Source organism: Hemitrygon akajei, chromosome 11, assembly GCF_048418815.1.
Source record: "Hemitrygon akajei chromosome 11, sHemAka1.3, whole genome shotgun sequence".
Lineage (NCBI taxonomy): Eukaryota > Metazoa > Chordata > Chondrichthyes > Myliobatiformes > Dasyatidae > Hemitrygon > Hemitrygon akajei.
This window is the reverse complement of record NC_133134.1, coordinates 4,296,435-4,322,824: the sequence shown is the minus strand read 5'-3', so window position 1 is coordinate 4,322,824 and position 26,390 is coordinate 4,296,435. Positions and strand designations below refer to the sequence as shown.

Sequence of the window (26,390 nt, the reverse complement as noted above, 5' to 3'; positions counted from 1 at the left end):
GTAGAACAGTCTGCTAATTCTAAAAAACCGTTTGTTGCTAGCCAAGAAATTAAATTGGTCCCTCCATTTAGTGAAACAGAAGTGGAGAGATATTTTCAACATTTTGAAACTATTGCTCGGATGTCAGAGTGGCCGAAAGATAAATGGTCAGTGTTATTACAGAGTGTAATCAAAGGCAAGGCACGACACGTTTACACAGCTTTAACTGCTGCGCAAGCATTAGATTATGATATTGTGAAAGAAAATATTCTCAAATCGTATGAATTGGTCCCAGAAGCGTACAGGGAAAGATTCAGGAGTTTGAAAAAGTCTGTGGAAAAGACTTATGTGGAATTTGCCTATGATAAAGCTATGTGTTTTGAGAGATGGGTTTCTTCTAAAAATGTAAATGGGGACTATGAGACTTTGAAAGAGCTGATTTTGATGGAGGAATTTAAAAGAAGCATTCCTGTTGAAGTAAGGACCTACTTAAATGAGAGGGATACTGATAAATTGCAGGACTGTGCTAGATTAGCTGATGAGTATGTTTTAATCCATAAGAATAAATTTCCTCAGGGTAGAATTTTTAAGAGGAGAAATAATATGGAGACTCAAGGTAAATCAGAAATTAAATTAGAGGTTAATGAGAGAGGTAAGGAGGAAGGAAAACCTGTGAAGGAAAGACAGTTTGGTCTTATTTGTAACTATTGTAAGAAGCCTGGCCATGTAATAGCTAACTGTTTCAAATTGAAAAAGAAAGAGAAGGAAGCAGTTCCAGATGCTTGTGTGCAACATACTGAAGCACCTGTAAAGTTACAGGGTTTGGTAAACACAAATGAGGATTTGTTAGAGTCTGACAAAGTTAGAAAGGGATATGATCATTTTATAACTGAAGGGTTTGTATCCTTGAAAGAAGGATCTACTCTGGTGCCAATAAAAATTCTTAGGGATACTGGAGCTTCTCAATCACTGATGTTAGATAGTGTGTTGAAGTTTAATGAAGAGAGTGATACTGGTGAGGTAAATTACATAAGAGGTGTTGGAAGTGATTTTATGCCTGTACGTTTACATGAAGTAAATTTAAAGTCAGGGTTAGTTACAGGATTTGTTAAGGTAGGATTACAGCATAGCTTACCTGTGAAGGGTATTTCTTTATTGTTAGGTAATGACTTGGCAGGTGGACAAGTTTTTCCTGAAGTGCATTTGACAATGGAGTCAGAGGTACCTGAGGTGAATTCTAACATAGATTTTTCTTGTGTTGTGACTAGAGCTATGGCTAAAAAGATTGATGTGCAGAATGAGGTTGTTACTCATGACTGTTCAACTCAGGATTTGAGTTTTGAGGATGTTTAAGCCTGGAGATAAGGTGTTGGTTTTTTTCCCAGTGCAGACAAATCCTTTACAAGCTAGATTTCATGGACCTTATGAAATTGTGTCTAGAGTTAATGATGTGGATTATGTAATAAAAACTCCAGATCGTAGAAGGTCAACACAACTTTGCCACATAAATATGATTAAACCATATTTTGAGAAACAATCTGATACTGTGACTGTTGTGGTTAGTGAGAATGAGTTGGATTTAACTGGGAACATGATAGATGATTCATCTGACTTTCATTCTAAATCTAACATTGTTTCTGTTAGGTTACCTAATTCGACTATTTTGGAAAATATGGATGAGAAATTAGCACATTTACAGCTAGAGCAGAAACAACAGATGAAGGAATTGATTTTTAAGTATAAGGATTTGTTTCCAGATGTTCCGAGAAGGACTACTGTAGCTTCACATGATGTAGATGTTGGAGATGCCAAACCTATTAAACAACATCCATATAGAATGAACATGGAAAAATGTGAACTTGCTGAGAAAGAAATTGAATACATGTTAGAGAATGATATTATTAGACATTCTAACTCGAATTGGAGTTCGCCATGTGTTATGGTGCCAAAACCTGATGGTAGTATTAGGTTTTGTACGGACTATAGAAAGGTGAATGCTGTAACGAAAACAGATGCATATCCAATTCCTAGAGTAGATGATTGTGTAGATAAAGGTGGAAAAGCAAAGTTCCTTACAAAGATTGATTTATTGAAAGGGTATTGGTGTGTTCCATTAACGGACAGAGGTAGAGAGATTTCTGCATTTGTAACTCCATCTGGGTTATATGAGTATAATGTTCTTCCATTTGGGATGAAGAATGCCCCAGGTACTTTTCAGAGGATGATTAATTCTGTGATTCAGGGATTGAAAGATACTGATGCTTATATTGATGATTTAGTGACAGGAAATGATACTTGGGAAGCACACATAATTGCGGTGGAGAAATTGTTTGAAAAGCTTTCAAAAGCTAACTTGACTGTTAATTTAGCTAAGAGTGAATTTGGACATGCCACTGTGACTTACCTTGGTTATGTTGTGGGTCAAGGTAAGGTAGCTCCTGTTCAGGCAAAAGTTCAGGCAATTTTAGAAATTCCCACTCCGACGGGGAAAAAAACTCTCAGAAGATTTTTGGGAATGGTAGGATATTATCGAAAATTTTGTAAGAATTTTGCTAATGTTGCCCTTCCATTAACTAATCTTCTGCAGAAGAATGTAAAGTTTGTGTGGACAGCGTTTTGTCAGGAAGCATTTGAAAAATTGAAAACAATGATATGTGAACAACCTGTGCTTAAGGCACCTGACTTTGAAAAACCTTTTTCATTAGCTGTGGATGCTAGTGATGAAGCTGCGGGAGCAGTATTGATGCAAAGGAATGAGGGTGATGAGGTTGATCATCCAGTAGCTTACTTTTCTAAGAAATTTAATAAGCATCAAAGAAACTATTCAACAATAGAGAAAGAATTGTTATCTCTTGTTTTAGCTTTGGAATATTTTGAGGTATATGTTGGTACAACTCAAAAACCACTTATTGTTTACACTGATCATAATCCGTTAGTTTTTCTGAGTAAGATGAAAAACAAAAACAGAAGATTGTTAAATTGGAGTTTGATGTTACAAGAGTACAATATTGTGATAACTCATATTAAAGGTAAAGATAATGTGGTTGCTGATTGTCTATCTCGATGTTGAATGTACAATGTTTTTTTTTTGGAGTGGTTTTTTTTATTGTAACACTCCTACTGTATTGTATATTGTGTATGTTATATAATTTATACATTTGTTTTTTTTCTTGTAAGTAATTGTTAAAATTTTTGTTCTTGATAGACCAAAAATGTTTTTTTTGGAGGGAGGTGTTACGTACCCGTGACACGTGACAGTGGTACCCTTGTCACGTGACTGGGGTTGAAGTTATACTGGACATGAGGTAATGGTGGAGTGATGTCATTTTCCCGCCAGTAGAGGTCATGTGACAGGTTTTTTCTACAGGGTATAAAAGGAAGACCCACCCTGTCAGGTGGGGCAGTTCGTGGCTGGATTTGCCAAGATGACTTCATGTTACTGTGTGATTTAATGTGATGACGCAGTTTAGTTAAAAATGAAGTTTTATATAATGCCTAAAGTTTAAAAGGTCAGAGCCAACGGTTTCTTTGCTAATGGAGAGTGAAGTTTGGAGATCAAGAAAAATCGATTTTCGATGGATTGACTTCGACCTTGTGTGATCCTCATTCGGAAGGATTTCGTTTACTATTCTCATGATAGTCTCTGCTGGAAAAAGCGGGAGATTGAGAATATTTTGGAAGGAAGGTCAGTCACTTTAAGTCACCACATACAGCTGTGGAGGCCCAATCATTGAGGGTTTTTAAGGAGGAGATTGACAAGTATCTAATTAGTCAGGGTATCAAGGGATATGAGAAAAAAGCCGGAAATTGGAACTAGACGGGAGAATGGTTTAGCTCATGGAGGAGTGGTGGAGCAGACTCGATGGGCCAAATGGCCTACTTCTGCTCCATTGTCTGGAGATCTTGTGACATGTACTCTCAGATTCCACTGCTCCTCCACACTACCAAGTATCCTGCCATTTACTTTGTACTCTGCCTTGGAGTTTGTCCTTCCAAAGTGTACCACCTCACACTTTTCTGGGTTGAACTCCATCTTCCATGTTGGGGGTATTGTGGATAGTCTGGAGGGTTGTCAGAGGTTACAGTGGGACATCAATAGGATGCAGAACTGGACTGAGAAGTGGCAGATGAGGTTCAACCCAGATAAGAGTGAAGTGGTTCATTTTGGTTGGTCAAATTTGAAGATAGAATATAGTATTAATGGTAAGACTCTTGGCAATGTAGAGGATCAGAGATCTTGGGGTCCACATCCATTACATGCTCAAAGCTCCTGCGCAGGTTGACAGTGTTGTCAAAAACAGGTATGGTGTGTTGGCATCCATCAGCTGTGGTAATGAGTTCAAGAGCCGTGAGGTAATGTTACAGCTCTAGGAGACCTTGATCAGACCCCACTTGGAGTACTGTGTTCAGTTCTGGTCACCGCATTACAGGAAGGATATGGATACTACAGAAAGAGTGCAGAGGAGATTTATGAAGATGTGGCCTGGATTGGAGAGTGTGCCTTACGAGAACTCTCGTAAGAATAGGTTGAGTGAACTTGGCCTTTTCTCCTTGGAGTGATGGAGGATGAGAGGTGACATGATAGAGATGTACATGATGATGAGAGGCTTTGATCATGAGGATAGCCGGAGGCTTTTTCCTAGGGCTGAAATGGCTAACATGAGGAGGCATAGTTTTAAGGTGCTTGGAAGTAGGTTTAGAGGGGATGTCAGAATTAAGTTTTCACACAGGGAGTGGTGGGTTCATGGAATACGTGGCCAGCGATGGTGTTGGATCTTTTAAGAGACACTTAGATAGGTACAGGGAGCTTAGAAAAAGAGAGGGCTATGCAGTAGGGCAATTCAAGGCAGTTTCGAGAGGTTACAAGGTCAGCACAACATTGTGTGCTGAAGGACCTGTAAAGTGCTGTCAATTTCTGTGTTCTAAAGAGCATAAATCAAGGGGTCAGTCAGTTAAAATTAAGGTGCATAGGTATTTCTTTTCTCAGAGAAAGCCGATTCTCTAGAAATCACTGCCCTGAGTGTGGTGGGGGCGAGATTATTAGATACACTTAATTTGGGGAAAAAAAATTTTGAAAGATCGCGAATCTGAGAGAATGAGCTCTGGGCATGCACTCACTGGAATTTAGAAGAATGAGGGGAGTTTGAGGGAATCTCATTGAAACCTTATTATTAACTGAAATACATGTCATGAAATATATTGTTTTGTGACAGTAAAAAACATTAAAATACATTTTAAAAATTCTATAATTTACAAACATATTTAAAAATATATTTTAAAAATGTGCAAAAAGAGCAAAATAGTGAGAAGTGTTCATGGACCATTCAGAAATATAATTGTGGAGGGGAAGAAGCTGTTCTTGAAATGTTGAATGTGCGTCTTCAGGCTCCTGTACCTTCTTCCTGATGGTAGTAGTGAGACGAGGGCATTTCCTGGGTAAAGAAGGTCCTTATGGATGGATTGCCATCTTCTTGAGGCATTATGGTTGATTATTTTCACAAGTACTTCTGGTTTAGCATAGCGCTAGTGATGTCCTGCAACTACTTATTGGCAGTAAACAAAAAGAAAACAACTACTTTATCAATAACACCTTTTCTGATAAAAATTTCCGGTAGACAATCACCACAAACAATGGAAGTACGAGCAGAGGCAAGACCCATCCACTAAAACCAAGAGCAAGAAAAGACCCGAGAGCCAGGCCAGTTTGGAAAGGTCAGGTATGGGCCAAAATGTGGCAGTGATGTCCAGACCCAGATGGTATCAAAGCAACAGGGCCCAGGTCCTAGAGCAAGGAACCACCCAATGTTTGGATGATTTAAACATCAGGCCAGATTAAAAAGGCAGAGTGTCGGGACGAGAGACTAGGGTCAGGCTAGTTCTGTTCACTGCTCTGCAACATTTACTCGGCTCTGCACTGAACTGAAGCGCCGCTTAAATAAGTAGGCTCACTTTTGTTCTGCTACTTGTGTAGTTTAGGACAAAGGGTCTCAGCCCAAAACGTCGACTGTACTTCTTCCTATAGATGCTGCATGGCCTACTGCATTCCACCAGCATTTTGTGTGTGTTGCTAGGGTTAAATAGGTGGGTTGTGGGCTGTGTGGTTCTGCACTGTATCTAAATAAAAAGAATCTCCCAGATGGTAAGGACTGATCTACATACCAGGCAGGATCCAGGAACTGAGCGAGACAGTAAGGGTTGCTTCAACCTACACTGGCTTTTCCTTCATTGACTGCATTTCTCCCTCCACTGGCTATACTTCTTGCAACGCTGCCCCCACTGTAGTAGCCAATGGTTCACAGCAAGACCCAGAAAGAACCGGCGGTGTGTTGGTCCGGAGGCCAATCATTGTAAATTTCACATCCCATTCCCAACATGATAACTCAGCCATGATGGAATGGTCTTATAAAGACATAGGAGCAGAATTACACCATTCAGCTCCCTGAGCCTGTTCTGTATCATTGGGTAGGATACACCTATACAAGACTGCATTGTCCTGTTTATTATTTATTGTAATGCCTGCACTGTTTTGTGCACTTTATGCAGTCCTGGGTAGGTCTGTAGTCTAGTGTAGTTGTTTTTTTCTCTCTGTGTTGTTTTTTTTTTACGTAGGTCAGTGTAGTTTTTGTATTGTCATGTAACACCATGGTCCTGAAAAACATTGTCTCATTTTTACTATGTACTGTACATAGCAGTTATGGTCGAAATGACAATAAAAGTGACTTGACTAGACCAATAGATACAAATCTCAGTCCTAGTCTTCTGCATCAACAATGAGGAGATGAGGGGGGAAAAAAAACACAGAACCATTCAATAGACCTCTTTGCACTAGTCTTTCCCACCAGCCATGCTCCTGTGAGGGTAAAGTAAAATTTGATCAGCTTTTTCACAATATTAAGTATTGGTCTCACAAGAGGAGACTGACAACTTGCATAAATTTCAGTTACTTTTTATTTGTGCAGACAAGCTTTGGTTTGAACACACTTTATTGCACAATGAGATTCCACAAGGACGATACATCTTTCCTCTTTGAGCTGGTAACTTATTTTACACATGAGCACATTTAAAATGGAGAGACTTTCAGATATCTGTCCCTTTTTCAAATGGCCCAGAGTACTTAATAGCCTGGTAAGTTTATGGGGGTTTCATGTTCATGACTATGATACAGAAACTTGACAGCTGTGGGTGGAGTGGTTCTTGTTGCCTTCACCTGGGTCGGTACAATTGCAGTTTATACAGCCATCTGTGAACAGAGTGTTACACACTGCACTTTTGCCCACTTTGCTGAGGGAGACCGAGATTCTCAGAACCCAAGTCTGATAAAATGGAGTTGTATCCATGTCTATCAAAGTGTCACAAGAGATATGCTGGATATGTTCTTATTTTTCAGAGCTTGTAACTCAGTGACACTTACAGATATTACACTGCATATCCATACCATAATGAAAGCACCAAGAAGTAAGTTTCTTTTCCCCTTTATAGTACGAAGGTCTTTCACGTACGGAATTGAGTATGTCAAGAAACAAATTAAGGGGAAGAAAACAGAGCTAGACTGATACATTTATATGGAATATTCACAAATTTCTCATTAACTTTAGGCAATATTAAATTGTTGAAGATATGGATTAATCACATTATTTTAAAGCATAATAAACATCAACACATTGTTGGAGCTGTGAGCATCTCTGGTCTACAGGGATGGTGGATCATATCATTGTTTCTACCTTTCACTTAGGGCAATTAGTGCTATATCTCCATCCACTACACAAGGGACTTCAGAAATGAAGATCTCTTCCTTGCTTTTGGTGTGGGGACAGCGTTCGTGCCACCAGTCAGTGTTTGATGATGCTCAGTGCTACCACAGGCACAGAGAGATCAGGAGCCTTACTGAAAGGTGGGTTCTGGCCTGCAGTGGCTGAACAATAACAGAACCATAAACACTTACACAAATGGAACTACAACAACGTGACAGCACCTTCAAACTACTAAAGGCTTCAGGTGCCCTGATACAATTAAGCCTTTTCTCACTAGCCTTGAACAATACACACTGGTGGCACGCAATACTTAAATACAATACACAAGTCTAATATCATCTACCAAAGATATTCTCCTTGACCATAGACCACTTTCTCATATCAATAGTAATGCATCATAATGGATTACAAATACAAAGTCACAGTTGCATGGGGGTATTTACAATGGTTTGAATGTGAAAGTAAACAGTTGCCCCTATTTTGCCCTCAGCTGCCTCGCTGCGTGCCTGCTGTTTTTGCAAGAACAGCCCAACCACTGCCAGATGGCTGGAACACAGATATGTACAAACATCCTATATTAATGCACAGCTCAGGTTCCAATGATATGGTTCACCAATTAAAAAAAATATTGCACTTATCCAAAATATGACCTCTCTTCTGGAAGGCAACAATTGCACTATCCCAGAGTCCTGAAACTGTATGCATCAACTGGCGATCTTGGAATGATTTCATGATTATTCAACTTGTAAATTCCAAGCAAAAGATAAATGCTCTAATTCAAGGTGTGCTCTACAGGACTTGAAAAATGCTCTAATTCAGGTTGTGTTCTACAAAACTTGCTTCCAAAGATGAAGTCAATATTCTGTAAACTTAGTTTAATCCAAATAGACACAATTCACCCATAAACTCTGGTGACAGGAGCCCTTTAAAACAGGTGAGCTTGTGAACAAAAACAGCCGCTTCTGTAAAACTGACTCCAAGCTGTAAGTGGCCTCATGTAGCAATGGTTGTTTTAAGGGCTTTTTCCTTTAAATTAGTGTAATTTAGTGCTAAATTAGTGTAGCAGCTATCAGTGGTTTAGTCTTCAATAGCTTCCTGCACTGAAGGACAAGCTCACCATTTTTATGCCCCCACTTTGTCACTTACTTGTCATTGGTTTTAGGACCATATAACATTAAGTGTCCAGTTAGCAAATGTTATCATTATTTAATTTAATGCTCTAGCTTGGATTATTGCCATCTGGGAGGTTATATATTCTTTTATAAACTTTTTCTACACAAACAGTTCTGAAAGGTTGATCTTAAAAATGAACAATCTTTTGCCAGGAATTATGGTAGCCTGTGGGAGTCAAGCAGTAACTGATGTCCAATCTGCTAATATCCCTAAAACACCTCAAGGGAAAAAAAATGACCAAGGAGAAAGATGGAAGTTGTGGCCCTGAGCCATGCTCTGTGCAAATGTGTGGGCATGACTGATGAACCTTTATCTATTTAATATTTAATCCATTTATTGTAAGCATGATAACTCTTCCACTAAAATAGTGGACATGACCAGTTTTTGAGTGTATGATTGCTAGTAATGGCCAGAGGCTTTGAGCATAAAAATGTGTTATATTTGACATTCCAACTCCTTTTCCACAATTGTTGGAACACTGGAATATTTACATTGCTAACAGAAGGAAAGAATGATACAGATAAACACTACTCTTAAATAGGGCACCATAAAAAAATTAGTTAAGCCCACAACCACCTCTTTGATTTAAGTTGGTCAAAAGGTTATCTCTTATGATATACCGGTATGTTAAAGGATTTTTTCCTGCTCAAAGAGGCAGCTTACACTTTATTATGCCTGGCTGGGGTGCAGCAAGTTTCTGAATGAATCTCAACCTTCTGGTTGTGATATGAGAATGTAGCCAGACAATATACAGGACACACTGCATTCACTCCTTGTAAACAAATGAGTAGCTGCTTCCAAGAGTTTGATAGTAACACTGAGAATTGTCATACAAATTTAAAAACATTATGCAGAATACTGAGGGGGAAAAAGCTTAGTTGTGCACACATTTGTGATTCTGATGGAGATTGAATATCCATAAAACCATTTAGGATATGCACTGTTGGATTCCAGAATCAGCCATGCCAATCATGTTGAGGTGCCAGGTGCACTGATGCCAGCACTGATGAACCAATCCCCAGCTTGCCAGCAATAGCTGCCAAAGTATTGGGTCATGCCCTCTCTGTTGATTTATAGGAATAGCTGTTTCTTGAGATAGAATCTGCACAACTATTTGGGTTAGCTGAGGGCAGTAATTGGTATGGAAGATGAATGAATTTAACCTGCAGCATGCAAAGACATCTCACCAAAGTAAAATAGTGCACTTGATAAGAAAGATTGTTCTCCCATCTGCATTTAGCTTGAAAAGTGCAATTTGAAACAATACTGAAATGATAAATGAAAAAGAAAAGCTTATGGAAATGTGCATAAATTAGATTACAAAACAAACTCTTTTGTTTTTAGCACTGTGCATTAATTAACCTGTTTTCTCCAGTTGGCAGCTCCCCACAAGCAGTATTCCAACCTCACTGTGACTCAGGAGTCACAAGAAACTGCAGATGTTGGAACCCACAGTAACAATCCTCTGGAAGAATTCAGTAGTTAGACAGCAACTGTGAGAGGAAAGGAAATCTTGAGGCAGGTTTTCAACCCAAAATGTCAACAATTCCTTCCCTTCCACAGATGCTGCTTGACTTGCGGAGTTCTTCTAGCAGATTGTTTGTTGCTCATTATGACCCAGACTGCTCTTAAACAGTCTCCCATGTCATTAGAGCACAGAATGGGTTACAATTTGATAATGTGCACACAGGTACTTCATTCCTCATTGCAACTTAATAAATGAATATATATAATTATAAATTTAGAAAGATAGTAAGGGTTAGAAGTTTGTCCCAAGCACATGGGTAGTTTTGCTCACTAAACACAACATCTCGAAGTTCAGTTCCACTGAAGTCAGAAATGAAGGACAAGTAGCAAATGCTTTTGCATCATGCACATGAACAAGGACAAATTTCTAGCTTGTTCTTGTAATACAACTGAAACACAGAGCTAATTCACATAATGGTGCATCCCATCTTTACAGAGTGACTAATTCTGGATCCATGAGGTTAGATCTTTTGCTACTGATAGGTTCATGATAGGTGAAACTGGCATGAAGTCAGAAATATACAGACAGTACTATATAGACGAAACAAAAACAGAGAACACTAAGATAATCAGTATCTATAGAAAGAGGAAAGAAATTAACACCAGATCAAAACTTATCATTAGCTGTTTCTCTCTCCTCAAAAAGTTGACTGATATCTCCAAGTTTGTTTTTAATTTAGATCTCCACCAGCTGCTGTTATTTTTAGCTTTTTGAGCACCATCATGGTGGACTTCTGACTCAATGGAGTCTGAAGCAAAAATAATACTGCACTAACAAACATCTTAGCAGGAATCCAGTATTGAAGACGCTACACATAAAAAAATGGATGATATGATTGTAGAGATTTCATGAGACAGGATACATCCCAAAGATGCCTTCAATTGGAAACATTGTCCTGGAAGCCCCACACTTCCAGTGTACTGATCTGAAAAGTTTCTGAGCACAGAGGAAGGTTGTCAAAGGTACTGGAGTGTCCAGTTGTGCCGTGATTCAGGTTCTCGTCGATGTACAATGCAGGACAGCCACCACCACCTGGTGGGAGAGGCAATAGTAACACCTTAATTTCTCAATGACAAGCTTAAAAATTTAGCTAACTTAAAAGCAAGCTTTAAAAAAAAAAAATAATGGTGTAGGGAGGAGGAATAATTAATTACCTGTTGTTACAGATCAAGCATATCATTTCTGTTCTAACCACTCGGCATTGGCTTCCTGTATCTTTTAGAATTGATTTTAAAGTTCTCTGACCTGTTTTTAAAACTCTCAATGGTCTGGGACTGGAGTACATCACAGATTCACTTTTGTTTTATAGTCCTGCTTGAGCTCTCTGTTTTAATTTAAGAGACTGGCAGAAAAAGACCAATCTCCCTTCAAAAGGTAATTGGCAGGTCAGCTTTTTCTAAACCACACTCAGCTGTGGAATTCAATGCCTAAAACTGTAAGGGATGCAGGTCAGTTGACACTTCTAAACAGCAGCTCAAAACCTATTTAGTTAATCTTGTTTTTAACTAACATTTTTGTCTTTTATTTTCATGTTTGCACTCTATCCTGTTGTAAAGTACTTTGAACTACATTGTATAAAAAGTGTTCTATAGTATTATTATTAATAATTATACCTTTGGCTGGGGCATTCAATGTGCTGGAAATACTCTGCATGAAAGAAATCAATGGAGGAAGCAGGGAAGGGCTACAGGTTTGATTCTAATTTTAACTGCCTTGCTGGTCAAGTGCTTTGTTGTATGTGACTGGAAGGAATCAGATATTTAAAGGCTGGATTCAATGGGGCTATCTAGTATAATTAATAGACAAAACAGTTATCATTGTCTTAACCTCACTTACCAACTATAATGGAGTCTGGATTTCCAGCCATGAACATGGATGTGGCTTTGGTGGTCAAGCTGAAGTGACGAGTAGCAAGAAAAGGTGATAATCTGTCTGAGGGGTCTTCACAGGAAGCAAGTAAATCCGGCTCTTTACAGGATTCAGCATCCAAAACACTGGGCTGCTCTGGTGAATCTGCAAATGAGTCTGAGCAGCCTTTAGCCACTTCCAGCTCGGGATGCTTAATGATAACCCATTCATATCGCACCATTTCAGGCTGCAGCTAGGAGTAACAAACATTACAATTGCTATATAAGACAGAGACAATGAATGACAAAATGATTTTGATTCCCAGTAACTTCAAAGGGTCTGTTTCTAGTCCTGCATCGGCTTTACTGGATGACTAAGAGACACAACGACACAAGCATTTATATAGAACACAGTACAGTACAGGCCCTTTGGCCCACAATGTTGTGCCAACCTTTTAAACTACTTCAAGATCAATTCAACCCTTCCTTCCCATATAGCCCTCCATTTTTCTTTCAGCCAAAGTCTCTTTTAAATGCCCCTATAATGCGTTTGCCTCTACTATCACCCCAGCAGCACATTCGACATATCCATCACTCTATTAAAAAAATCTACCTCTGATATGCCCATACTTTCCTCCAATCACCTTAAAATTATATTGTCTTGAATTAACCATATAGCATTGTTAATATAGTCAAACACTTGAGGGATTTCAGATATATAGTGGATTCCGGTTACATGAGACACACAGGGACCAGTATGTTTTGGCCCAATTTGCTGCTGTCCTATTTAGCCAAAGTTTCATGGAGATTGTTAAAAAGGTAAAACAAAAAGACAAACTACCATTTAACTGAGTAACAAATTATGTATTTACATGAAACAAATTAGAACACTGCCAATACTACAGGTGGTTGTCCATCATATCTGACAACGACAAGAAACCTGAGTGGGAGAGTTTTTAAAGTGGAACTGTACTGGTTCCTTAAGGTTGTTATAGCTGGGGGGTGGTAATGGGGATAAGCGCCCACTACTTATTAAATGCTCCAATGGCGTGCACCTCAAATAGCCTCTGACAACCAAGTCTAGCTCTTGGCCTTCGTGTGTGGCTCAGCTACCAAGCCCGGCGGAACCATTTCTACTGACAGAAGGGACAAAGGCAAGTTACTGGCATCTTAAAACCAGTCGCTTCGGGCAGATGGGGCTCGTAGTCCATGGTTGTCAGCTCACCTAGGAGAAGGAAATCTCTGATCTCAAACCTCCGCTGCCTTGCGGCTATACCCATTCATGGGGAAGACTTTGTGAGTAAATCCTGTGGGAAAAATCTGGAGCTGGAGTCCCTAAGGCAGTCCTACATTGAGTTCAATGCTGACTGGCAACTCCTGCGACACTGTTGGTATCAAACTATATTGGTCTCTGCCGTTCCTTTGGATTTATCAGATGCATGGAGAGGGGGAGTTTGCTACATGGGCAACAGCTTGCTCTCCATATCGTACTGCCCAGGCTTGTGTATCTGGACAGCAAGGACACAATATCCATGGTCAATTCTGGCAGATGGAGGTCACAGAAACTAAGTTCCACTCTCTCGACTTCGAAAGTCTGGGTCCAGTAGCACACCCTCCCCCAACTTTTTCTTCTGGCATCTTCCCCTTTCCTTTCCAATCCTGAAAAAGGGTCTCAGTCCAAAACAACCACTGTTTATTCATTTCCACAGATGCTGCCTGACTTGCTGAGTTCCTCCAGCATTTTGTATGCTTTGCTTTGGATTTCCAGCATCTCCAGACATTCCAGTATTTCTGAATTGTTTTGCTGCTTATTTCTCAACAGGCATCAGTGTCAAAAATCAGTTTCTTTGAACACAAACAAATGCAAATGCTGCTATTTAAAATTGTTCACCCCAAGTACAGAATAGTATCTAACAGTTACACAAGTGCATGCAACCGACACTAGTTAGCTGTTCAGCAACAGTTTCCTGTACCAATTAAGCTGGGCAGCGTCTCAAATAAATGAAGGAAAATATGGTTATTTTCTTATTAGTTTTTGTTCTTAAAGAGTTGTCTCAAATAAGTGGCTGTCCCAATTAACCAAGACCTAATTAACCTGAATCCACTGTATTACCAAAATAAAGCAAAACTATGAGATTCAATGAATGCACATTTAGAAAACTATGGTTAGCATGGTTTGTCTTTAATGAATCTGTGTTGGCTTTTCTTTATTACTCAACATTTGTCCAAATGATTAGTAGCTTTGTCACAGATGCAATAATCACGAAAAAAATCAGTGTGTCATGCTCTAATAGTTTTTGTTGTGATGGTACCACGGGAGCATAACGAATAATAGGTTAATTGGTCATTGTAAATTGTCCTGTGATTAGGCTGGTGGGTTGCTGGTTGGTACGGTTTGTTGGGCCGGAAGGGCCTGTTCCACATTGTATCTCTAAATAAATAAACATTTTTTAAAAATGTGTCCCTTATTTATTTTGAATCTGTATTCCTTCAGGTTTAAAAGAATGAGGGGCAACCGTACTCGAACATACAAGATCCTAAGGGATGTTAGCAGGCCAGGCAGCATCTATGGAAAAGAGTGCAGTCGACATTTTGGGCCAAGACCTGTCATCAGGACTGGAGAAAAAAAGATGAGGAGTAGATTTAAAAGGTGAAGGAGGGGAGGGAGAAACACAAGGTGATAGGTGAAACTGGAAGGGAGAGGGGTGAAGTTAAAAAGCTGGGAAGTTCATTGGTGAAAGATACAGGGTTGGAGAAGGGGGAATCTGATAGGAGAGGACAGAAAACATGGAAGAAAGAAAAGGGGGAGGAGCACCAGAGGGAGGCGATGGCAGGCAAGGAGATGAGGTGAGAGGGGGAAAAGGGGAAGGGGGCGGGGCATTACAGACAGTTCAAGAAATCAATGTTCATGCTATCAGCTTGGAAGCTACCCAGACAGAATATAAGGTGTTGTTCCTCCAACTTGAGTGCAGCCTCATCACAATAGTAGAGAAGGCCATGGATTGATGTATTGGAATGGGAGTGGGAAGTGGAATTAAAATGGGTGGCCACTGGGAGATGCTGCTTCTTCTGGCGGATGGAGCGTAGGTGCTCAGTGAAGCTGTCTCTCAATCTATGTCGGGTCTCACTGATGTACAGGAGGCCACACAGGGAGCACCAGACACAGTACATGACCCCAACAGACTCACAGATGGTGTCGACTCACCTGGAAGGACTGTTTGGGGTCTTGAATGGTAGTGAGGGAGAAGGTGCAGGGCAGGTGTAGCACTTGTTCCACTTGCAAGGGTAAGTGCCAGGAGGGAGAACAGTGAGGAGGGACGAATGGACAAGGGAGTCACATGGGGAGGACTTCCTATTCCCATTCCAATATGTCAATCCATTGCCTCCTCTCCCTCACTATCATTCAGAGCCCCAAATAGTCCTTCCAGGTGAGGCGGCTTTTCACTTGTGAGTCTGTTGGGGTCATATACAGTGTCCAGTGCTCCTGGTGTAGCCTCCTGTATATTGGTGAGACCTGACGTAGAATGGGAGACTGCTTTGCTGAGCACCTATGCTCTGTCTGCCAGGAGAAGTGGGATCTCCCAGTGGCCAGCCATTTTAATTCCACTTCCCATTCCCATTCTGTTATATCAATCCATGGTCTCTTCTACTGCTGTGACAAGGCCACACTCAGGTTAGAGTAACAACACCTTATATTCTGTCTGGGTAGCCTCCAACCTGATGGCATGAACATCGATTTCTCGAACTTCTGGTAATGCCCCGCACCGCCCCCCCCCCCCCCCCCACCTTCACCATTCCCCATCCCTTTTTCCCTCTCTCACCTCAACTCCTTGCCTGCCTACCACCTCCCTCTGGTGCTCCTCCCCCCTTTTCTTTCTTACATGGCCTTCTGTCCTCTATTAGAGTCCCCCTTCTCTAGCCCAGTATCTCTTTCACCAACTTTCTAGCTCTTTATTTCACCCCTTCCCCTCCCGTTTTCACCTATCACCTTATGTTTCTCCCTCCTCTCTTCCCACCTTTTAAATCTACTCATCTTCCTTTTCTCTTCAGCTCTGATGAAGGGTCTCAGCCCGAAACATCAATTGTACTCTTTTCCATAGATGCTGCCTGACCTGTTGACTTCCTACAGCATTTTGTGTGTATTGCTGGGATTTCCAGCATCTGCAGTTTTTCTCTTGTTCCTAAGGAACGTTGCAAGTTTTCCCTAGCAGGAGAGTCACAAACAAGGTGACAGAGCTAGAAAATAAGGGGTCTGTCAGTTATAACTGAGGCTGGAGAAATGTCTTCACTCAGGGCAGTGAGGCTCTGGAATTTTGTGCCTGAGTGGATTGTTAGAAATAGTTAAGACAGGGATGGATAAATATTGCACCATTAGAAATTTGAGGTATTATGGGAGCTCAGATCAGTCACAATGATATTGAATGGTGGGGAAGTGCTGAAGGATGGCTGGTCTACTCCTGCTCTGTCTTCTTGTGCAACACTCCTGTGAAGACCCTTGGATATTTTGATACATTAAAAATGTTACTTAAATAAGTTTTTGTATTATAATTTCCCCCTAGCTTTCTGCACCTCTGGTAAGAATACTGTGGAAAGTATAGCCAGGAACAGGAACAGTTCAAGTTTAATTTGCTTTTGTTTACTTTTTTTATTATCTGCGAAATTTATTCTCTTTTACGAATTGGATAAGTGGCAGTCTTGTGACGTGTGCTTTTTAGTGAATTCTGTTGTGATTCTTTGCTTTGTGGCTGCCTGCAAGAAGATGAATCTCAAGGTTATATATGGTATACATACTTTGATAATAAATTTGAACTTTGATCAGCTGCAACATGATTTTTGTACTCAACACCCTAAATGATAAAGGCAAAGACCATTTGCCATATTTGCTTCCTTATCCGATTGTGTGGTCACTTTCAGGGACCTATATACACTTGCACCCCAAGATCCCTCTGAACATCAATGCTCCCAAGTATCCTGCCATTTACTGCAATCTTTCCTCTTGCATTTTACCTCCCAGTGGGAACAGCTGCACTTGTCTGGATTAAACTCCATCTGCCATTTCCCTGTCCACATTTCCAAGTCATTTGTATCCTGCTGAACCCTTTGTCAACCTTCCTCATCACCTACAATTCTAACAATTTTTGCGTTGTCTGTAAATCTTACTAATCAGTTCACTTAAATTTTTAATCCAAATTATTTATATAAATCACAAAACAATAACTCAACTCCAATTTTTAAAACAGTCAAACCAATGTAAACTACAGACTAGAATAATCAGCAGATAGATCCATCAGAAAGCCTTATGGTCAGTCCTTACTGTCTAGAAGATTAAAGTGAAGAACCTTGATAGTTAATACAAAGTTCAACTTTTCCAATGGAACAACATATCAGAAAATGATGGCAATTTTAACCAGTAAGGAGCTAAAAAATTATAACTAACAGCATTTAGCATTTGTTAAACCCAAGGGCATAGTATTCAAGAAATTACAAAGACAATTCGTTCCAATGACACAGTACATTTACAGAGAATGTGTAGTCAGCAAACACTTTAGCAAACACTTGCTGTTTGTCATGGTGCCATTTATGTGCCAAAGCTGAGTTAGCATGAATTTCTGGCCTTTCAGAAGCAAGGAGCCAAAAATAATGCAGCAATAGCAAAAAGGAAATGACTGTCATACCTTGAACACAAAGCATTCCCCTGTGCCAAAGTAGCTTAGCTTGTTTCCTTCCCGCTTTCTTTCTCTCCAGTCAGTTGAAAGGTAGGCTCCACAGACCTGTTAACATAAGGACACAATGACAGGTTCAGCCAGGGCCCACCAGATTTACAATAACCCTAAACCCAAAGGATGACAAGAGCTTGTCTGGCTCCTTCCTGAAGAACACAGAACATGGTGGCGTACTTTATACTAACCACTAGGCTATTGTGTCGCCTAACATCTATAACACCACTAATGTGTCATTCTCAAACCTACCATTCATACCTTGTATATTCATATCTGAGTCATTGGAACCAGAGTACTAATACTTTCATAGAACAGTAAGCACAAAACAGGCCCTTTAACATAATCCAAAATCAATTGAAGCCTTCCTTCCCATAATTTTTCTATCATTTATGTGCCTACTCAGAGTCTCTTAAATGTCCCTAGTGTACCTGACTCTCCCACCACTCCTAGCAGCATGTTCTATGCACCCACAACTCTTTAAAAAAAAACTATCTCTGACATTCCCCCTGTACAAGTAGGAAGTGATCTTTTTTTTTTACAACATATTCATTGATTTGTGAGGATAAAATCAGGCCTATGAGGTGTTACGTAGTTAAACCATTTTTCCTAGTATAAATCAAATTGTTCCAACTTATGATTAACAGATGTTGTTATCTTCTCCATGTTGTAAATGTCCATTGTAATTTCCATCCATGCATTTAAGGTTGGGCTCTCCTGTGATAACCATTTCCTAGTAAGAGGCTTTTTACCAGCCACCAGCAGTATATTCATTAAATATTTATCTCTTTTCAACCATTCTTGAGGTATATACCCAAAATATATGGTCTTACTTTCTAAGGGTAATTCACATTTAAAGATGTCTTTAAATGTACATTGTGTATCCCACTCCAATAGTTTTTGATAATGGGGCATTCCCAGAAAATATGATAATGGTTTGCATTTTGATTTCCACAATTTCTCTAGCAAACAGGGAGGTTACTATCATAATGGGATTTCTGAGAGGGTGTAATAAAATATCTTTAAATTTTTCCATCCGACCTCCCTCCATTTCTGTAAACTGGTACACTTCCATTGATACCTCCATATTATTGTCCATTCTTCCTCAGAGTGTCACCTCTTTCTAAGGATTTGATTTCTTTTTTTTTAACCAACAGAGCCACCACATCTCCTCTACCTATCTGCCCACCCTTACGATACAATGTGTATCTTTGGATGTTATGTTCCCATCTATCATCTTTCAGCCAAGACTCATTGATGCCAATATCACACCTGCTAATATCTAACTGCACTACAAGATCTTCTACTTTATTCTGTACACTGTATGCATTCAATGCAACACTCTCAGTCCTATATCTGTCATCCTTTTGATTTTGTCCTCCTTTTAAACCACAACTCATCCCACTGACTGCAATTTTGTCCTATCATTTGCCTGTTCTTCCTGACAATCCCACGATATATTGCCTCTTCTTGTAAACCAACAGTTTCACATACAAGCAGAGGTAATCACACTGCAGCTCCAGTTCCTCGACACCTTCTCTGAGGAGCTGCAGCTCAGTGCAACTGGTGCAGATGCGGTTATCTGAGAGGCTGGAGTTCTCCCAGAATTCCCACATTTCACATAAAGAACATAACACAGCTCTTGGAGCCATTCTCTAAATCTGCACTAACAGGCAAAAATGAAGAAAGAAGATGACACTTACCTCAACCAAGACTTATTGCCGAGGCCTGATGAGACAAAGCTTTCCCACTTTAACACAGGTTCACTCGCATAACAGCTGCTCCACTTGTCCCTGCTTTATTTTTATTTGCCCTTACTAATGAACTGTAACTGCACTGCTGAAAAAAGCCAAAATCCCACAAAAGTTTCTTTTTAAAGTCTGGCTGAGTGGTGCCACAATAACCACCTCTCAACTCAATGTCAGCAAGACCAAGGAGCTGATCAGGAAGAGAAAAGTGGAGGTCCATGAGACAGTCCTCATAAAGGTGAACAGGGTCAGCTACTTTAAATTCCTATTTTATCATTTCAGAGAATCTATTCTGGGTCCAGCACGCAAGTGCCATTACAAAGAAAGCACGGCAGTGTGTACTGCTACTTTCTTAGATTGAGAAGATTTGGCATGTCATCTAAAACAATGAAAAACTTTTATAAATGTGTGCTGGAGAGTACATTGCCTGGTTGCATCATTATATATAATACACACACACACACACACACACACACACACACACACACACACACACACACACACACACACACACACACACACACACACACACACACACACACACACACACACACACACACACACACACACACACACACACACACACACACACACACACACACACACACACACACACACACTTACTTTGATAATATATTTACTTTGAACTTTGAATTTCAAACCAATATTTAGTTTTGGACTTCAACTTGAATCTATGGAAAGTAATTCTTAAAGAATGCCCATAGCAAAACTGATTTGTTCAAATAATAAGAAATTAAAGCCAAATCCAGAGTCTCCCCTGGAAGCTTTAGATCATTGTGGAATTTCATTGATTTTATTGTGTTTCTCTTATTTACTGTGAATGCCCAGAATAAAACAAATTTCAGGGTTGTATATGGAGACATACATGTACTTTAATAACAAATTTATTTTGAACTTTTGAAGTTCCATTACTATTGTCAGACATAGCTTTCTCTGGCAACAGTAGCACCTGCAGGTTCTCATTGGGTTGGCAGTCATCAGGATTCTTGTATCTATTATCTTGACCTTTAACATTTGCCAAGCTTCTCAGGGATAATACTTCCGCTCTATAGATCTTTTCTGTGTTTTATTTACCACTACACTTGACATCATAATACTCCTTGGCTTCAAAAGATTCGAAATCCACATCTGAAATAGTAAACATGGCACCTACCTCATCCTTAGTTGTTTTGATGAGAATGATGGTTGGTTCATAACCCTCACAATGACTGTAAAATCTGAAAATCAAAAGAAAAGCTCACTTGGTTTCCTTAAGCAAAACTGTGCCTTAGTTTTGCTATCTTCAGTCTGCTCTTCTAAATGTATACCTCCAAACTAGATTGAATATACAAATTCAGCAGATGGTTGAGCAAACCATGTAAGTGTAAACCATGTAAGCATGTAAGTGGCAGTCCCTAACATCCTGTGCTGCAGGCCTTGTATAAACTGTGTCAAATCCTCCGTCGCTAAGCTCCACATAGCCATCCAGGAGTCACTTAAAAGACCCTATCGTTTCTGCCTCCACCAATGCCACTGGCAGCCCATTCCATGCACTCACCACTCTCTGTGTAGAATACTTACCCCTGACATCTGTACCTACTTCCTAGCACCTAAAAACTATGCCCTCTCATGCTATCCATTTTAGCCCTCAGGAAAACCCTCTGACTATCCACACGATCAATGCCTCTCATTATCTTATACACCTCTATCAAGTCACCTCTCATCCTCTGTCGCTCCAAGGAGAAAAGGCCAAGTTCACTTAATGTATTCTCATAGGTGTTAGGGTTAATGTTAGGGTTAATTCGAGACTGCCATTACAGGTCAGGAGTGGCTCACGTAATATTAGGGGACCGGAATGCGAGGGAGGGGGGGAAGCGAAACTGGGGATTCCGCTACACCGAAACTACTAGTGTCACGCGATTCAGTAAACAAAAGAAACAGGTAACTCGTGAGTGTATGGCATCGGGCCAATAAGATGGACACAAGTGCCCGATATTACCTAATATGTAGCGGGGGGTTGTGCTGGGGGGAAAAGGGATATAAATAAGAGCAGATTGTAAGGGGAGGTCGGAAAGCGCCTTCTCCAGCGACTCCGTGGATTCGCTGTGCCAGTTACGAATTCTGCAATAAACCCAAGTTTTGTAATATTCCGGTGTTGGTTGTCTCTCTTCCTAAACGAACACAGGGCAGAATTTCAAGCCCAACATTTGGTGACCCCGACGTGGGGAGGGAAGAGACAACACAGGCTGGCGGGTCCGACAGCAGACAACTTGCGGCCGCACCTCGACTAAGGTCAGGAAGTGCCTGTTATATCGAAGACTTCCACTAGATAGTTAAATTACTGAGTTAGATCTTGTCTGCTGACGGACCCTCACCAACCCCAAATTACCCTGGGAAAGATTATTCCCGGTGCAGAATCGTGACTGGTAAGTACTCATTTCTTCTTATCTGTTTTTAGAAGGATCCTCCGCCCGTGGAAAAGTCTTCTGAGTGAGGGTACCCGCCGCCCACGATGGGCATAAAAGTCTCAGGAGTGAGGAGAAAAGTGTCGTGGTACACCGTAGTACACAGGGATACTGACGGCGCCTACCTTAGACTGGTTGTTAAGAGGAGAAATCTCCCACGCGAAGGTCAGGTTTTGAAAGGCGACCGTCCCACATTTGATCCTCTCTGTGTACTAGGGAGCCATGGAGCACTTCAATTTCGAGTTACCAAAACTCAGACATTTGCGTGTTGAGTAACAGAGTATATGAGAGTTTTTAGAAATATGGTAAAATTGATAACTGTGCGAGTTCAATAATCTAACAGTGAGCAGCCGCAGGGGTCGGACACCATCAAAGTAGGAGTGGAAGTGTTCCTCCGAGGCCGGGGAAGCTCACCTGGAACGGAAAACGGTGGCATGGTCCATACCCTGTCACCGAGGTCTCCAACAGGGCATTAAAAGGTAAGAAGGGAGGGGGACAATAACTGGCATCATTTTCTACTGGCTAAATAAGACCTCTGGCAAGTGGGGAGCGTTTCTGGGACAGTCGGCTCTAGGACTGTCTATTTCAATTGCTATCTTTATTACGTGTGGTTGTTGTTGCATACCCTGTATCAGGACCCTAGTCATCCGGACTATAGATCGAGCCTTGACGGGAAAGGATGGACCTCCACCGGCGTACCAGGCACCCTTGTTCCTGGTGGAAGGGGAGGACACGGCCCTCCCGGAAAGCGGACGTGCTATGGGAGGACACGGACTGGAATGGGCCGTGCAAAGGGGGAAATTGAGAGTTGCTTTTGAATAAGTCTTTTGAAATGTTGCATGCTACTTGTAAAAATTGCGGATGTTTAGGGAACCCCTACCCATATTTTGTGACCCTAGGTCGGACAAATCAAGATAAGCAAATAGGGAGGACACGCCAAAGAGTGCCGGGGGACGCTCACCTCCCTGCCTGATCCCGACAGCCGCGGAAAAGCTTGTAAGGGATGTGGCCTCTGGGAGGCCAAGGAAGGGAGTGTTAGGGTTAATGTTAGGGTTAATTCGAGACTGCCATTACAGGTCAGGAGTGGCTCACGTAATATTAGGGGACCGGAATGCGAGGGAGGGGGGGAAGCGAAACTGGGGATTCCGCTACACCGAAACTACCAGTGTCATGCGATTCAGTAAACAAAAGAAACAGGTAACTCGTGAGTGTATGGCATCGGGCCAATAAGATGGACACAAGTGCCCGATATTACCTAATATGTAGCGGGGGGTTGTGCTGGGGGGAAAAGGGATATAAATAAGAGCAGATTGTAAGGGGAGGTCGGAACGCGCCTTCTCCAGCGACTCCGTGGATTCGCTGTGCCAGTTACGAATTCTGCAATAAACCCAAGTTTTGTAATATTCCGGTGTTGGTTGTCTCTCTTCCTAAACGAACACAGGGCAGAATTTCAATGCTCCCCAATTCAGGCAACATCCTTGTAAATCTCCTCTGCACCCTTTCTATGGTTTCCACGTCCTTCCTATAATGAGGCGACCAGAATTGAGCACAGTACTCCAAGTGGGGTCTGACCAGGGTCCTATATAGCTGCAACATTACCTCTCAGCTCCTAAACTCAATCCCACGATTGATGAAGGCCGATGCACCGTATGCCTTCTGAACCCCAGAGTCAAACTGTGTAGCAGCTTTGAGTGTCCTATGGACTCAGATTCCAAGATCCCTCTGATCCTCCACACTTGCAAGAGTCTTACCATTAATACTATATTCTGCCATCATATTTGACCTACCAAAATGAACCACCTCACACTAATCTGGATTGAACTCCACCTGCCACTTCTCAGCCCAGTTTTGCATCCTATCAATGTTCCGTTGTAACCTCTGACAACCCTCCACACTATCCACAACACACCCAACCTTTGTGTCATCAGCAAATTTACTAACCCATCCCTCCACTTCCTCATCCAGGTCATTTATAAAAATCACAAAGAATAGGGGTCCCAGAACAGATCCCTGAGGCACACCACTGGTCAACGGTCTCAATGACCCAGAATATGACCCGTCTACAACCATTCTTTGCCTTCTGTGGGCAAGCCAGTTCTGGATCCACAAAGCAATGCCCCCTTGGATCCCACGCCTCCTTACTTTCTCAGTAAGCCTTACATGGGGTACCTTATCAAATGCCTTGCTGAAATCAGGCTTGTAAGGCATGACCTGCCTTTGACAAAGCCGTGCTGACTATTCCTAATCATATTATGCCTCTCCAAATGTTCATAAATTCTGCCTCTCAAGATCTTCTCCGTCAACTTACCATGAGATTCCCCCCTCAGTCTTGTAAACTCCAGTGAATACAGGCCTGGAACCATGTAACGCTCCTTACATATTAACCCTTTTATTCTTGTGAACTCCCTCTGGACCCTCTCCAATGCCAGCACAACTTTTCTTACATAAGGGGCCCAAAACTGCTCACAATAGACCAAATGTGGTCTGACTCATGCCTTATCAAACCTCAGCATTATATCATAATAATGGGAATCTGCATATGATGCTGAGCAGTGATGTCCATCAAAGACGTGGCTAACACAGGAAGTGTGGAGTCAGGTTAGGGTCTACAGACAGGGAAGAGGGAGAGCTAAACGTCAGGGGCAGTAAATGAAAAGTTGGGGCAGGCTCCAGATATTGAAGTCCAGGTTGGATCACTCTGGGGTCCAAGGCCAACAATTCCAGACATGGGTTGGCAGGCGCTGAGAACAAAGTCCAGTGATCCCCAAAGTCAAGGACCACAGTTGGCAAACCCCGAGGACCAGTGCCAGTGATCCCCAAAGGAGGGAGGGTGAGGGGGTAGAAAGGGGTTTGTTTTGCTGTTGTTGAGTCTGTCTTGCTGTATGGTGCCTGCATGTTGTTCTGCAGAACATTATATGCATGCCATGTCGTTGCTGGAAGCAGAGTGACCTTTTGTGGGCTGTCCCCAGCACATCCTCAGACTGCATTAGTTGTTTGCACAAACTGTATTTCATATTTCACTGCATGTTTTGATCTACATGTGATTAATAAATCTAAGCTATTCTTAAGTGAGTTAATGAGTTTTCCAGTATAGAACACTGTACTTAACAACAACCTCAGCTGTATTTTCCTTCAACCATCAGGCTGTTGAACCAGAGGGGATAACTTCATTCACCTCAACGCTGAACTGTTCCCACAACTTATATACTCCCTTTCAAGGACTCTACAACTAATGATCTCAATATTTACTATTTATTATTATTTTTTCTCTATCTGTATTTGCTCAGTTTGTTATCCTTTGCACATTGGTTGTTTGTCCATCTTCATTGTGTGTGGTTTTTCATTGACTCTATTGTGTTTCTTTCTAGCTACCATGAAGTCTGCAAGATAATGAATCTCAGGGTAGATTATGTACATACATGTACTTTGATAAAAAATTTACTTATAGATTTGTCCATCTTGTGACTATTTTGTAAATCACACAGGAAAAAAAGTGTTTGAAATTATACAAAATCTTCATTACAAGGAGCTCATCTGATAATTTACCTGTTCAAACTATAACCATGGTCCATCGTAGAGAAAATCAACATTGGTTGGCAAAGTGCAAATCGTTCTGGGATCCAGGACCAAATCTCTCTCATCTCCTTTGCACTGACAATATTGGAATTGAAATTTTCAATATTGACAGCTAGGTGGACATTATGTCTGCAAGAAATCCATAATGATTGTCAAAAAATACTCAGTAAGAAATAAACCAGTATCTTTGATTAATTTATTGTACAGCACAAATATAACACAGAAGTGAATAGCAACCCAGTACCGGCAGAATCATATTGAAAATTTTAAATGGAATGTTAAAGGTCACATGACACCTTTTGTATTACATGCAAGGCAAAGCCAAAGATTCACCTGTGTCACCAATGTACCCATAGCAACACCCAAATCAAAATTTCACTGAAAATACAAGTTGCTGCAAACATTCTGCACCTATGCAAAAAACTGGAGAATTACACCTTTCAGGAGTTAAAATCCTTTAATACTAACTTCTTTGTTATACCGCTCCTGCGGTATTTCTTCAAATGTAAAATTACTGCAAAAAGCAATAAAACTATTTTTTTTAAAAAGGCTGACAGAAGATACCAATTATTCAATCTTGGCACGTTAACTAATTTAACTTAAATA

General features: G+C 40.9%; 1 protein-coding gene across 2 annotated transcripts in view; it reads right to left on the bottom strand.

Moving 5' to 3' along the window:
* tbc1d24 (TBC1 domain family, member 24) overlaps positions 1-26,390 on the bottom strand; it is a 130,239-nt gene that overhangs the window by 38,486 nt on the left and 65,363 nt on the right. The window contains exons 3-7 of one of the 2 annotated variants that reach the window (XM_073060079.1): positions 25,755-25,913; positions 20,918-20,981; positions 17,954-18,049; positions 12,268-12,532; positions 6,910-11,463 (exon numbers count right to left, since the gene is read on the bottom strand). In XM_073060079.1, the coding sequence (XP_072916180.1) occupies positions 11,309-11,463; positions 12,268-12,532; positions 17,954-18,049; positions 20,918-20,981; positions 25,755-25,913 (739 nt within the window). In that variant the 3' untranslated portion in view covers positions 6,910-11,308. Of the gene's footprint in view, positions 1-6,909; positions 11,464-12,267; positions 12,533-17,953; positions 18,050-20,917; positions 20,982-25,754; positions 25,914-26,390 lie in introns of those variants that run through there. The other variant, XM_073060080.1, reaches the window with a different exon arrangement.